The sequence below is a fragment of the Mus caroli genome, chromosome 7 (genome assembly GCF_900094665.2).
Source record: "Mus caroli chromosome 7, CAROLI_EIJ_v1.1, whole genome shotgun sequence".
Taxonomy (NCBI): Eukaryota; Metazoa; Chordata; class Mammalia; order Rodentia; family Muridae; genus Mus; species Mus caroli.
In genome coordinates this window covers 142,449,978-142,465,452 of record NC_034576.1, presented here as the reverse complement: position 1 = coordinate 142,465,452, position 15,475 = coordinate 142,449,978, and the positions used below count along the sequence as shown (strand labels likewise).

At 41.6% G+C, this 15,475-nt stretch overlaps 1 protein-coding gene across 2 annotated transcripts; it reads left to right on the top strand.

The window, feature by feature from the left end:
- The first annotated feature begins 7,668 nt into the window (after nucleotides 1-7,668).
- Nucleotides 7,669-8,169, top strand: LOC110299468 (SPRY domain-containing protein 7-like). 2 transcript variants are annotated; one of them, XM_021169172.1, is made up of 2 exons: nucleotides 7,669-7,710; nucleotides 7,813-8,169. In XM_021169172.1, exons 1-2 carry the CDS (start codon nucleotides 7,669-7,671, stop codon nucleotides 8,167-8,169), a joined length of 399 nt encoding a protein of 132 aa, XP_021024831.1. The 2 variants fall into 2 exon arrangements, with proteins under 2 accessions (XP_021024831.1, XP_021024830.1); XM_021169171.1 differs by having other exon boundaries at nucleotides 7,669-8,169.
- The last annotated feature ends 7,306 nt before the right edge of the window (nucleotides 8,170-15,475 follow it).

Sequence of the window (15,475 nt, the reverse complement as noted above, 5' to 3'; positions counted from 1 at the left end):
GAAGGAGTTACAGAGACAAAGTTTGGAGCTGTGACGAAAGGACGGACCATCTAGAGACTGCCATACCCAGGGATCCATCCCATAATTAGCATCCAAACACTGTCACCATTGCATACACTAGCAAGATTTTGCTGAAAGGACCCAGATAGAGCTGTCTCTTGTGAGACTATGCCGAGGCCTAGCAAACACAAAAGTGGATGCTCACAGTCAGCTAGTGGATGGGTCACAGGGCCACCAATGGAGGAGCTAGAGAAAGTACCCAAGGAGCTAAAGGGATCTGCAATCCTATAGGTGGAACAACAATATGAACTAACCAGTACCCCCCCCCCCGAGCTCATGTCTCTAGCTGCATATGAATCAGAAGATGGCCTAGTCGGCCATCAGTGGAAAGAGAGGCCCATTGATCATGCAAACTTTATATGCCTCAGTACAGGGGAAAGACAGGGCCAAGAAGTGGGAGTGGGTGGGTGTTTGATTGGGTGGGGGAGCATGAGGGGGACTTTTGGGATATCATTGGAAATGTAAATGAAATAAATACCCAATAAAAAAAGAACATAAAAAAGAAAAAACCATCATTCACCAAGATCAAGTAGGCTTCATCCCAGGAACGCAGGAATTGTTCAATGTATGGAAATCCATCAACATAATCCACTACATAAACAAACTTAAAGGAAAAAACCACATGATCATTTCATTAGATGCTGAGAAAGTTTTTGACTAAATTCAGAATCCCGTCATGTTAAAAATCTTAAAAATATGAGGAATTCAAGGCTCGTAACCAAACATAGTAAAAGCAATATACAACAAACCAGTAGCCAACATCAAACTAAATGGAGAGAAACTTGAAGCAATCCCACTAAAATCAGGGGCTAGACAAGGCTGTCCATTCTCTACCTACTGAATATAGTACTTGAAGTCCTAGCCAGAGCAATTAGAAAACAAAAGGAGGTCAAAGGGATACAAATTGGAAAGGAAGAAGCCAAAATATCACTATTTGCAGATGATATAATGGTATAATTAAGTGACTCCACAATTTTCACCAGAGAACTCCTAAACCTGATAAACAAATTCAGCAAAGTAGCTAGATATAAAATTAACTCAAACAAATCAGTAGCCTTCCTCTACTCAAAGGATAAACATGCTGAGAAAGAAATTAGTGAAATGACACCCTTTACAATAATCACAAATAATATTACATACCTTGTTGTGACTCTAACTAAGCAAGTGAAAGATCTGTATGACAAGAATTTCAAGTCTCTGAAGAAAGAAATTGAAGAAGACCTTAGAAGATAGAAAGATCTCCCATGCTCATGGATTGGCAGGATTAATATAGTAAAAATGGCTATCTTGCTGAAAGTAATCTACAGATTCAATGCAATCCTCATCAAAATTCCAACTCAATTCTTCATAGAGTTAAAAAGAGCAATTTGCAAATTCATTTGTAATACAAATCCAGTATAGCAAAAACTATTCTCAACAACAAAAGAACTTCTGGGGGAATCACAATCCCTGACCTCGAGCTGTATTACAGAGCAATAGTGAAAAAAAAAAACTATATGATATTGGTACAGAGACAGGAAGGAAGATCAGTAGAATAGAATTGAAGACCTAGAAATGAATCCACACACCTATGGTCACTTGATTATTTTATAAAGGAGCTAAAAAACCATCCAGTGGAAAAAAAGACATCATTTTTAACAAATGGTGCTGGTTCAACTGGTGGTCAGCACGTAGAAAAATGCAAATCAATCCATTCTTATCTCCTTGTACAAAGCTCAAGTCCAAGTGGATCAAGAACCTCCACATAAAAACATACACTTCAATAGATAGAGGAGAAAGCGGGGAAGAGCTTCGAACACATGAGCACAGGGGGAAATTTCCTGAACAGAACACCAATGGCTTATTTTCTAAGAACAAGAATAGACAAATGGGACCTCATAAAATTGCGAAGCTTCTGTAAGGTGAGACATGCTTCTAACACAACAGTTGGGAATCCTCTTTCTCTCTGTAGAGCCCATGGACATGGCATAATGAATGCACATCAGCTCTCAGTACATATGATGAGTGCCTGTCTTTCCCTCATCAGAATGCTTGGGTCAAAACTAAAAGCTCGTCTTTGAGCTGAGGCTTCCCTCTTTAAAGATTGTGTCCAGGTTACATCACCACTGCTGCTCCTGCATACCTGATCCTGTCTTGGAAGAAACTGCTCCTATCTGCAAGCAGTACCTTGTCTGGTGTCACCGATCAGTCAGATAGACTGATAGACTGGATATAGTCTATCAGCCTGATAGACTGGATCAGGTCCATCACCTAAAGCCCATAGGATTCAGGGGTCCCATGGGATTGTCATCTAGCAGAAAATTGGCAGGACTGATGGCTGACATCTTATAAAACCAAATATATGGTTGGTCCAGAATCAGGACTTAGTATTACCTCACCTGGGCATTAGAAATGCAACTCTTGAGTGCCCTCTCCCAAGAGGGTTTCAACATAGTAGTGTTATCAAGAACAGTTCTTGTCCTAAAGTAATTTGTCACTTCTTTTACCAGATGGCAGTGGTAGTTATGGCCCTTATACATGCTGGCCATCTGGCCAGACTAGGTGAGTTCCTCCCCCCATAAGAGATGGTGGCTCAGAATTTTTGTAATCAGTCCCGTCCAATCAATGGATATAGGTCTTGTCCGCTGAAACATGAATGTCTTCACAAAGCAAATAGCCCAGGTAATTCACAGACTATCTCAGTTATTGATTTCTCAAAAAAAAAAAATGCATGCAACTGAACTTTAAAAAGGCTAGCTAGCCCTAATGATCAGAGACTCGATAAACAGAAATTGGGCAACAAATGCTACAGCAAGCTTTTTTCAAACTAACCATTTTTCCCTTGGGGACCATACAGGAATTATTCAACCAAAGTCAGCAGGAAGCAATTTTATGAAGATCATTGCCATAGTCCCTTAAGTTGGGGTAGATAGGTTTGGTCATTTTCTGTGTTATACTTATCATCTAGGATGAAAGGTTATTGTTGGTTATGATCAGGGATTTATAAAAACTTAAAGTTGTTTTGTTTGAATTATTGTGTATTGATAGACATTTAAGGTTTTTGTTTAAGTATTATAAATTAATAGAAATTTAAAATTGTTTTGAAATACTGTATATTGATAGAAATCTAACTATATTGTACACATGCCATTTATTGAAAATGTAATGATTCTTAAAATTATTTCTATTATAAGTGGATAGCTAATGGTAGCAGAAAGGACAATTCTTAAACAAAAATGGGGATATGAAATTTTCAGTTTCTTTGGGAAGTTAGTTATGTCAAATGGTGTTTTGCTGGGGCACACAGATGAAAGGATGTCTTGCTAAAGCAAACACCTGAAAGACTGTTTTCCTGAAGCAGGTACAGGTAAAAGGATGCTTGGATATAGCAAACACTTAAAAGGACACTTTATGAAGGAGTATAAATATGACTCCACAGATAGTGGAAGATGAGTACAGAGCCTTGGTTTGGTTTGCCTCATTATGTTTGGTAAAAGGTGTCCAATCCCCTCTTACGTTCATTGGTGGTGTGCTGACTAGTTTTTGTCAACTTGACACAAGCTGGAGTTACCTGAAAGGAGGGACCTTTAACTGAGAAATACCTCCATAAAAACTGACATTTTCTTAATTAGTGATTGATATAAGAGGGTCCAGCCTATTATGGATGGTACCATCCTTGGCCTGGTGTTCCTGGTTACTATAAAAAAGAAGGATGAGAAAACCATGTTGAGAAATCCAGAGTGCACCCTTTACCAACATGGCCTCTGCATCAGCTCCTGCCTCCAGGTTCCTGCCCTGCTTGAGTTCCTATCCTGATTTCTTCCAATGATAGACTACATTATGGAAGTGTAAGTCAAATAAATCCTTTCCTCACTAAACTTGGTTTTGGTTATGGCTTCACCACAACAATAGAAACCCCAACTAAAATAATTGGTATTATAATACCAACTGGATGGGGTGGGTTGGAAGGACCTCTACCTCTAGTAATGTTCCACTGCCCAGTTCCAGAGATTACTTCCTGTTTTCCACCCATCCATCTTTGTCATCAGCTGTACACAGAGCAGCTATGACAGCTGCTGGCAAGCATCCCAAGTCAGCTGGTGTGTACAGAGAAGTCTCCAACAGACTGATAAGGACCTGTAGCTTCTCTGAAAAAGAAGGGTTTTAGGTCTTCCAATTATATAAATCACTGGTAGGAAGGGGGCATACATCAAAAAATAGGATGGGGGCTCTTGTCTCTCCCTCTTCTTTCTGTTGTCTGTAAAGGGGTCCCACCACTACCTGCAAGGGAAAAATGAATGATGATCCTGCAGCCTCAGAGAAAGCCTTTCTGACCTCCCCTTGGGAAGACTGTAAAGGTGATGAGAAGGAACGTAACAGCTTCTGTCTTAGTCAGGGTTTCTATTCCTGCACAAACATCATGACCAAGAAGCAAGTTGGGGAGGAAAGGGTTTATTCGGCTTACACTTCCATACTGCTGTTCATCACCAAGGAAGTCAGGACTGGAACTCAAGCAGGTCAGGAAGCAGGAGCTGATGCAGAGGCCATGGAGGGATGTTCCTTACTGGCTTGCTTCCCCTGGCTTGTTCAGCCTGCTCTCTTATAGAACCCAAGACTACCAGCCCAGAGATGGTCCCACCCACAAGGGGCCTTTCCCCCTTGATCACTAATTGAGAAAATGCCTTACAGTTGTATTTCATGGAGGCATTTCCTCAACTGAAGCTCCTTTCTCTGTGATAACTCCAGCTGTGTCAAGTTGACACAAAACTAGCCAGTACAGCTTCTATGGCCAACTAAAAGAAAAGGAATCCTTTAATAAGCTAAATGGATTAACATTATGACACTTATCCATGGCCATTTTTTTCAATATTTGCTCATGAGGCTTTTACACTTATAGGATGTGCTGATGTAATTGGGCCACATCCACACTGTTGTTGTTGTGTTCCAAACACCCAGGAGATGGGCTCCAATTAATTTCCAATTACATCTGCTCTCATAAAAGAGTTGCTTTCACACATATGTGTTGATAGCCCATGAAACATTAAATCTTGTCTAAATAGCTGGGAGATGTGGACTTACCTGAATGGTTGAACAGAGCCATTTGACCTGGAAGTTAGAGGAGTAGGCTCTTTCCTCCTCCCATGGTGGAACTTTAGCAGAACCATTGTATCTGGCAAGAATTCTGGAGTGATGGCACCTGGGCTTTGAAGTAGCCTTTTTGTTGGTGATTGTTATCTGAGATTTCATGGGCTTGTTCCTTTGAAGGATTCTCAGAGCCTTTGCGTAACTTAGTCTGGAGACCTGCCTAAGGATGTGGGAAAAAGAAAGAAACAGGAGTCTGACCTGTCACATCTGTGACTGTGTTTACTAACATAGAGAGCAAGGGTCTCTCTCTCTCTCTCTCTCTCTCTCTCTCTCTCTCTCTCTCTCTCTCTCTCTCTCTCTCTCTTGAAGGGTCTGACAGGGGACTAAGCTGACTGGGAACCTTTAAAGGGTCAGAGTGAGGAGCCTGAGAATGAGCACTTTGTTGGAGCCATAGCTTGCATTTCTCTCCTATACTTTCTCTTTCCTGAAGTTGTTCACCCACGTAAGACAGGCTGTCTCAGCAGACTTTCCTTTCCAGCATCATCAAGCAAGGTTATCTGGAATTGTGTAGGAATCCTGCTTTACATCTGAGGCACTCTATTGTTCTGAGCCGTAAAGGGGTATAAAATGGGGATAGGAAGGTAGATCCTTTCTTAGCTGTTTCCTCCTGAGGAAGGTCTTGTTCAGCTGGAGTAATCCGGGGTCCATTGAAGAGTGGCTCCTCTGGTCACAGAGCTGAAGAGTTTTAACTTGATCATCTGTGATGGATTTTATGATTGCCACCACCACCACCCTTTTTTTTCCTTGGAGGGACTTTTGAGAAAATAATCATTAGAAGGCTATAATCAGATGATTTGGTTACAGAGTAAAATTGAGAGATTTCCAGAAATGTGGGGGAATTAAGAGGAGTAGAGGTGGGCAAGACAAAGTGAGGTGGTGAGAGGAAGTGGATAAAGAGGTGATTTGGGGTGACAGTGACTAATACCACACTTCTAGGACCACTACACCAAAATAAGCTAGCAGAAGCAACAGATACGAACAGAGCCCTGAAAGAAGGGGACCGGGGAGAATAAAGGGCTGATGTAAAGGATTGTATCTGGCCTGGAGTAAAAAGGATGCAGATCCCCTTGCCACCAGAGTTTCTCCACAGTGCCTAAAAGACCTTTCAGTAGATGGATCAGGGGCAAATGAAGCTGTTGTAGGGTGAAAGTCATTAGAGCTTACACGGAACATTCTGGGTATCTGGTGAAGTTCAGTAAGTAAAACAATTTTAAGACTGGGTGTGATGGTTTGTATATTCTTGGACCAGAGAGTGGCAACATTTGGAGTTGTGGCCTTGTTGAAATAGGTGTGACCTGGTTGGAGTAGGTGTGTCACTGTGGGTGTGGGCTTAAGACTCTCACCCCAGTTGCCTGGAAGTCAGTCTTCCACTAGCAGCCTTTGGATGAAGACATAGAACTCTCAGCTCTACCTGCTCCATGCCTGCCTGGATACTGCCATGCTCCCACCTTGATGATAATGGACTGAACCTCTGAATCTGTAAGCCAGCTCCAATTAAATGTTGTTTTATTAAGACTTGTCTTGGTCATGGTGTCTGTTCACAGCAGTAAAACCCTAACTAAGACACTGGGTAATGGCAAACACACAGGGATAATAATGGGGAAAGAAGTGACCAAAGACTAATGCCAGAGTGAGAGGGAAGCCCATACAGAGGGAAGACCATCAGAGGAGGCTTGGGGGTTCAACTTTTGTCTGTTATCTCTGTACCCATATCAAACTAGTTACAATTTGTTGGTGCTGAAACAACATTGCTCATGCAGGAGGGTACAAATTCTATTCTTAGTAATTGTCAGATCTAGTCATGGAGTACTGCAGCAGCTAAGAATTGGAGTTGGTCCTGAAAGATGTTAAGCTAATCTCAAATTTCTTAAAGGTTTGGGTTTTTTGTTTGTTTTTTTGTTTGTTTGTTTGTTTTTGTTTTGTTTTGTTTTGGTTGTTGTTGTTGTTGATGATGTTGAGAGATAGTGAGACAAAAAAGTTAATTGATGCAAAGAAGGCTTGTTTTAGTTCTTAGTCCTGAAAACATTGCCTAGTATGGCAAGAAGAAGGATGAATTGGATAGCCCATGTCTCATTAGTTTTTCCCTTATGGTTCACCCAAACTGCTTTTAGGAGTTTGTGGAAGCTGGTCTCTCAGTTACTACTTCCAGCTGACAAAATGGGCTATGTAGAAGGGGCAGCAGTTAGAGTGCCTTAGATGATGATCAGTCCAAGGGGTCAGAGTAAAATTTAGCAGGTGATGACACTGTCCGGCCCCTCCGGGAGGTCCTCGCTCCTTCACAGGAGAGTGGGGGAGGGGTGGAGGGCTCGCCTCAGCCTCCACTTCCGTCCTGACATCCCTATGCCCTGCAAGGATCCCACAACCCAGAAGCACTCGGGCGCAGGCAGAGCAGTGGGGCTTGTGTAGCTGAGCCATGGCCACATGGCATGGTGTTGCCTGCGCTGCTGCAGGGAGGGTGGGACTGGCCACATTCCTCTCAAGGAGATGCCAGCCTTACAGGTGGACAAGCGGCACATGGGAACAGATGTTGTCATCTTGAAAAACGGAAGAAGAATCTGTGGCACCAGAGGTTGTTTAGCCAGTGCACCCTTACATCAGAACAAAAGCTACTTTGAGTTCAAACTCCAGTCTACTAGAACCTGGGGTATAGGTGTTGCAATTCAGAAAGTTAACTTGAACCAGGTTCCTCTTGGCCGCAACATGCATAGCCTGGTGATAAGAAATGACAGAGCCCTGTACCACAACAATGAAGAGAAAAGCAGGCTGCCAGCAAACAGCCTTCCTCAGGAGGGCAATGTAGCGGGTATAACATATGACCAGGTAGAATTAAATGTATATTTGAGTGGGAAAAACATGCATCGTCCGGCATCAGGTATACGAGGGACAGTGTATCCAGTTGTATATGTTGACAACAGTGCAATACTGTCAGTCAGTGAATTTTATCATACTCCTCCACCTGGTTTTGAAATAATACTATTTGAGTAGCAGATCTTCTGAATGAGCTTGTTTTCAAAACTTAGACCTCTGCACCGTCACACAAGCGCCTACCACTTAATAAAGCTCTCCTTGATCTGGAGACACGAACACATGCTGAACACTGAGATTCTTGTTGTTGTCCAAGGAACCCATGGATTCATTATACCATGCTGAGGTTTGATTTAAAAGACCTAGGCAACGTATTTAATCTTATTTAAACAAATATATATAGCTCTGGGTTTGATTAATAGTTAAAAAAAAAGAAAGAAACTTAGCAGGTACCAATGAACCCAAGTCAGGACGTGATAACTGTACAACCTTGTGGAGAACATTAAGAGTCAAAGTTGACGAGGAGAAAATTTACATTAAGGTTAACATGAGTTGATATGAGGTTAAATATAAAGTTAATGTAAGGTTAAATTCAACTGTACAATTGGCTGAACCATGAACTTGAGTTCTGTAGTAGGGTAAGGTAACTGTATTAGCTGTTTGTTATATCAGACTCCTGCATAAGAGACAAGTACCTGAAAGCTATGTAATTAAGTCAGTTAAATTCAATATTTAAACTCACAATTGAAAAGAGAAATAGGTTCCTACTGAGTCATTTTATAGGATTGCCTAGCAAAGTTCCAAAGACGCCACTTGGATATTCTAAATAAATACAGTTTTGATGACAAAGTATCTGGCAGCCTTCTTTCATCAGGGAATGTGGGTAATTAGAATATGGACTCTGAAATTAGCTTCTGCTGAGAGGAAGAATTAAAGGCCAGGGGAAAGGGCATCGCCAAACAAACAAAGCATGCATGTTCCACATCAGCTGGGTGACAGCGTAAGTACTAGGTTGTCCTGTTCACACATGTTCATATGTCAGTCTGGGAGACACTGAGTGAGGAGTAACTGCTATTCGCCTCTGTGTTGTTTAAGCATTTAGGATGTGGGTGCAGACTCTGAGATCCTCCAGTGGACAAGAGAATCCATGTCCCCATCATGTGAGATGTGAAGAAAGTAATTCATCTTCCCTGTAGATAAGAAGGAGATTTTTTTCTGACTTGGCATACACAGCTGAAGCTGGTTGTTCCTACACAGCCAGAGACAGAAGCAGCAGCTTTCTGGCAGGTCTTATTTCCCCATACTTCTTGCCCTGGAATGAGGCTATCATGTAGCTTACTCTGGTGGAATTGTTTCATCCAAGGGAACTACATAGGCCTGAGGACATTCAGCCGTGCAAGAATAACTTGTTTTACTTAAGGAATAAAATTTGCATAACCAGCTTTTTAAATATACCCAATTTTGAATATTATTTGAAATTAAATAACTTTCAGTTTACTTTGAACTTGTTTAGAATTATTTGACTTTGACAATAAAGACAGAAGACTATATAATCGGGAACATGAATTGGTCTCTCTCCCTAAGCTTGTTCTGTAAATGTACATGTCTACTTAACATTACTGCAAACATAGTTCTGAGAATGCTAGAGAATTTGGTTATTTATAACGTACTGACTGAAGCAGAAGTTTCTGCAGATGTCAGGTGATGCAGACTCAGTGGTGTTTTGCTGAACAAGACCCCTGGGAGGGCGAGTGATATTTGGAGAGACAATAAATAGGACTCAAAGGACAGTGATGGTGCACTTGCATAGCTAGCTTTGCAATGCTCCACTGGACTCATGTCTTCATCTTCACTGATCTTCACTTCATTGGGAAAGGCACGACAGAGAACTTCTCTTGGCATCTCAGCTGGTACTGGTCATGGCTAATGACTTGTGCTGATTCAGTGATGGAGGCCTGGCTGTTTCTGCTAGATTTTGCCATGCTGCTAAGGCTATGGTTGCTCTCCACAAACTGATGACAAGACCACAGCTGTATAAGTCATTGAAGATGGAGAAGTCAAGCTCTGCCTAAGTAGAGCCTTCACCCTTACTTGACAGCAGCCTGGGTGGTTTGGGTCAAGTTTGAGGGCAAGTTTCTATGGGTCACCCCTGGTCAACAACTCAATTAACTGTGACACACTCCTGGCACGGAGTGTTTAATTTGATGGGAAGAGAGGATTAGTTGATGGTTTTTTCACCCTGTTATTTTGTGATTATTCTACTTAGATTAATTCCATATATGCATTATTTCAAGAAGTTTCTACTGTAGTAGTTTCCATATGACCCTTCAAATCATCCTTAGTGTTAGTTGTTATTCCTGATATTCCCCTTTCCCCACCTTCCTGGTACTAGAAGGAACACCACATGCCATGAGAGGAGAAATATAAACACCAAGTCAGCTACAAATCTTTCAATCTACCATGGTGACCTGAGGAGAACAATGGCTTCCCTTTGGTTCTGGCCTGAAAGGGTCAGAGCAGTTAACTCGGGGAAAGTTCAGGGGTCACCCCTCCTGAAAGGGGGAATGTCCTAACATGACTTTCTGTAGACCAGAGGTTTTCCTTGTTCCTAGTCAAGAGTTAATATCATCCTATCATCTCCACCTGGAGAGGAGGATGTCCCTGGGTCTGCTGATAAACAGTTTCTTCTTCTGAAATTTGCTCTTGTTATGAGAAAATTACTCCAAAAATGATAATATTGTGTGCCAGGTGCAACTAAGTAAAAATGTTATTTTTTGAGCTAAAAATTGCAAAGTCATACCCCATGTTTATAAGCTGAAGAAATCAGTAAAGCTTTGCTACTTGCCACCAGAGCGGTAGTCCATCTGTCTCTTTAAGGCGTTCGAGAAGCTGGTCTTCGTCAGTGGCCTTTGTGCACAATAGGTTATTGCAATAGTAGCATAAAAGTTGTGAAAGTAACCAATCACTGCCTGCTTGGATTGAAGGTCCATTCCATGAGATGGAACCCATGACAGGCATTGCTCAGGTGACCAAGAACCTGAGCCTAGATCATCTGTAAACCCAGAAAAGACCAAATGCTACTGTTCTGATAAAGAAACAGAGCAGTAAAATGATTCATAATGACATTTTGCTATAACCATAGGTCAGTGTCTTGCTCATCCAATGTTAGAGAAACTTCTCTTACACAAGACAGGAAATAATAGAGAGAGCCATAACCAGACAAGGTGCTGAGAACAAGAAACCTCGGAACAGTCAATCCTATATGGAATATCTCTACCAAATCCTTCCCCCTAGAGCTCAGGGAACTATGTGGAAAAAGAAGTGGAAAGGTTCTAAGAGTGACTGGGAAAAGGAAGACAATAAGACAGCAGTGCCTTCCAGACACTACAGGATTGGTACACATATGATTTCAGAGACTGAATTGCCTGTACAGGTGCAAGCCAGGTAGGAGCCCAGCACTGAGAGGGGAAGTGAATACAAGCCCATTCCTAAGCCAGAAACTATCTCCAACTGACAACCACTTGCAAAGACAGAATTCGTTTTCTTTATTGGAGTATCAGTGAGTGTACAAACCAAAATTGAGGGAGGTCTCATGCCCAGCAGTAAATGAGCAACACAAAATAATAGTGGTTTTATTCATCTATAACAGTCTAATTTTGTGTTTCTATGGGTTGTGTGTGCATGTGTATGTCTCTGGGTGTGTAGGTGTATCTTGTGTTTTTTCTTGTATCCTTCTCCCCTGTTTTTCTGTTTGCTTTGTTTTACTCTGGTTTGTTTATTTGTCTGTTTGTTTTTAGAAAGTGAAAGAATCAAGGCATGTTGGTGTTGAGGGAGGGGAAACAATGATCTGAATACACTGTATATAAAAGTTTATTTTCAAGAAAAAAAAAGAAAAAGTAGACAAAAATGAAAGGAAGGAAGGAGAGGGAGGAAGAGAGAGGAAGTGGAGAGAGGGGGAGGTAGAGTAAGAGAGAGCTTATCTTTTAGAGCTTGGTAGCTCACAAAGAACGAATGCTATACTATCCCATTCGGGTCTCGTATAAAGCCTTCTCTTTGAAGATGGTAGGTAGATAATTACTCTTCTATGGATGAGGATGGGTTTCCAAAACATGAAGTGGTACCCAGTAGCTGTGTAGATGTGTGAAGCTCAGAACAAGATACAGTCTTGAACCTACAGTTAGGCATTCTAATTACATGATATAATGATTTCAAAAATACCTGGCAAAATGACTTGCTAGAAACAGGGTTGAAAAATCTAAAAGCATCATGCCAATTTGCTGACACGCTGGTCTGAAAAGTACTGCTGTAGACTCTTCAGGAAGTAAATAGAACTAACCCTGAGGCCCTGCTTGTGCTGATGTTCACAGAACAGAAACAGGAAGACAAGATCTCCCTTCATCAGCACTGTTAAGTCTTTGGAATTTTCATCCTGTTTTCATCCCAGATGAGCACTAGGGCAACCAGGAATGTTAAACACTCAATGAGGGGAATGTAGACTTGTTTACTACCCTTCTGAGAATGGATGTGCCTGGTTCTGATTTGTGCTTTCTGTAGGACCAGGCCACATCTGAATTCCACAAACTCTTACATGTACTCCAGACTCTTCCTTCCCAGATTTCGATCTTCAGCATTATTTCACAGCCAATAGAACTCACCCATATGGAAGATGTCACATGTACCCAGGTGTCCTCAATAGGGTCACGTCACACGTGACTCCCATAGATTATTATGTTTATCTCAGTAATTCTCCCTAGGCCCTTATTGTGAACATTGTTTCTCAGTTAACAAGACTCATCTTTATTGGAGGGGGCCATATGTACTTTGAAAGAGTTTCAATATAAACATGCCTTAAGCTTCGTTGTACATGTGGATTGAGTTAAATTATCATCAGGAAACTTTTTTCCCCAAAATTTTGCTGTGCTTAAATATGCCTACAATATAACTGCCTGGTGTCAGACTGTAGAAGTTTGAAAGCACGGTGGCTACCAAGGTCTGTTGAATCACATTTCCTTCTTGCCCCGTACCGATCACTACTCTGCTGGCCTGGAGTGTGCAGAGATCCTACAACTTGTATAATAAATAATGCTGTTATCAATGTCGCGAATTTATTGTCTATGTCTAGAAATGCAAAATTAATGTGTCTATTAATATTGACATGGAAAGATCTCATCACAAAACTATGAACAATATGAAAGATCAAACAAGTTTCTTCTCTAGAAAATATACCTGTCCTATAGAAATGTATCTCGGTGAGAATTACTGGAATAATCCCTAGGACATAGAATTGAAAAATAAGATAAACAAATGAGCATAACACATAAAAGATTCAGACAAGACCCTCAGCAAGGGTTCTGAATGCAATCAATCACAGTATTTTTTAAATTCCCCTTTTTCCATGTTTTCTATTTTCACTAGAATTCAGCACATACTTACAATGAAAATTACCTGTACTTCTTCAGGAGATGGAGAAATGAAAAGCAATAGGAACCAGGTTAAGGCATGTCCGTAAAGATTCCAGAGCTAGGTCTTCATACTTAGCATCGACACTCCCCTTAGCACAGAGTGTCCCTTATATGCCAGACACTGTAGAGACCACACTCATACAGACTTCTGTACTCATAATTACCTCTGAAAGTGCATCCTGCAGATTCTTGTCCATGGAGATCAGAGTAGCAAGGCAGGCACAGTAAACACTCTTAGAAGTCTAAACTCTTTGTTGTTGTTGTTGTTGTTGTTGATATTATAGTTATTTACATTTCAAATGTTATCCCCTTTCCCAGTTTCCCCTCCGCAAACTCCCTATCCCATTGTCGCTTCCCCTGCTTCTATGAGGGTGCTCCCCCATCCATCCACCCACGCCCACCTTCCTGCCCTGGGGCATTGAGCCTTCACAGCACCAAGGGCCTCTCCTCAAATTGATGTCTGACAAGGCCATCCTTGTCATACATACATATGCCATACATATGCAGCTGGAGCCATGAGTCCCCTCCATGTGTACTCTTTGGTTGGTGGTTTAGTTCCTGGGAGCTCGGGGGGGGGGGGTCTGGTTGGTTGATGTTGTTGTTCTTCCTATGGGTTACAAACCCATTCAGCTCCTTCAGTCCTTACTCTAACCCTACATTAGGGATCCCATGCTCAGTCCAATGGTTGGCTGTCAGCATCAGCCTCTGTATTTGTCAGGCTCTGGCAGAGCCTCTCAGGAGAAAGCTATATCTGGTCAACAAGCACTTCTTGGCATCCACAATAATGTCTGGGTTTGGTGTTTGTATATGGGATGAACTGCTCCAGGTGGAGCAGTCTCTGGATGGCCTTTCCTTCAGTCTCTGCTCCACACTTTGTCTCTGTATTGCCTCCTTTGAGTATTTTGCTCCCCATTCTAAGAGGGACTGAAGCAACCCCACTTTGATCTTCCTTCTTCTTAAGCTTCACATGGTCTATGAATTGTATCTTGGGTATTCAAAGCTTTTGGGCTAATATCCACATATCAGTGAGTGTGTACCAGGTGTGTTATTTTGTGACTGAATTACCTCACTCAGGATGATATTTTCTAATTCTATATTTTTGCCTAAGAATTTCATGAACTCACTGTTTTTAATACCCCAGTAGTACTTCATTGTGTAAATGTACCACATTTTCTGTATTTATTCCTCTGTTCAAGGATATATGGGTACTTTCCAACTTCCAGCTATTATAAATAAGACTGCTATAAACATAGTGAAGCATGTATCCTTGTTATATGTTAGAGCATCTTTTGGGTATATGCCCAACAGTCATATTGCTGGACCCTCAGGTAGTACTGTGTACAATTTTCTGAGGAACCGCCAGACTGATTTCCAGAGTGGTTGTACTAGCTTGCAATCCCGCCAGCAATGGAGGAGTGTTCCTCGTCGACCACATCCTTACTAGAATCTGCAGGTCATCTGAATTTTTGATCTTAGTCATTGTGACTGGTGTGAGGTGATATCTCAGGGTTGTTGTTTTTTTTTTTTTTCTTTTTTTTCCTTTTTATTTATTTTTTGTGTCTTTATTTTTATATTTTTATTAGGTATTTTCCTCATTTACGTTTCCAATGCTATCCTAAAAGTCCCCCATACCCTCCCCCGTACTCCCCTACCCACCCACTCCCACTTTTTGGACCTGGTGTTCCCCTGTACTGGGGCATATAAAGTTTGTATGACCAAAGGGCCTCTCTTAACATTGATGGCCGACTAGGCCATCTTTTGATACATATGCACCTAGAGTCAAGAGCTCCGGGATACTGGTTAGTTCATATTGTTGTTCCACCTATAGGATTGCAGATCCCGTTAGCTCCTTGGATACTTTCTCTAGCTCCTCCATTGGGGGGCCTGGGATCCATTAAATAGCTGACTGTGAGCATCCACTTCTGTATTTGCTAGGCCCCGGCATAGTCTCACAAGAGACAGCTATATCTGGGTCCTTTCAGCAAAATCTTGCTAGTGTATGCAATGGTGTCAGCGTTTGGAAG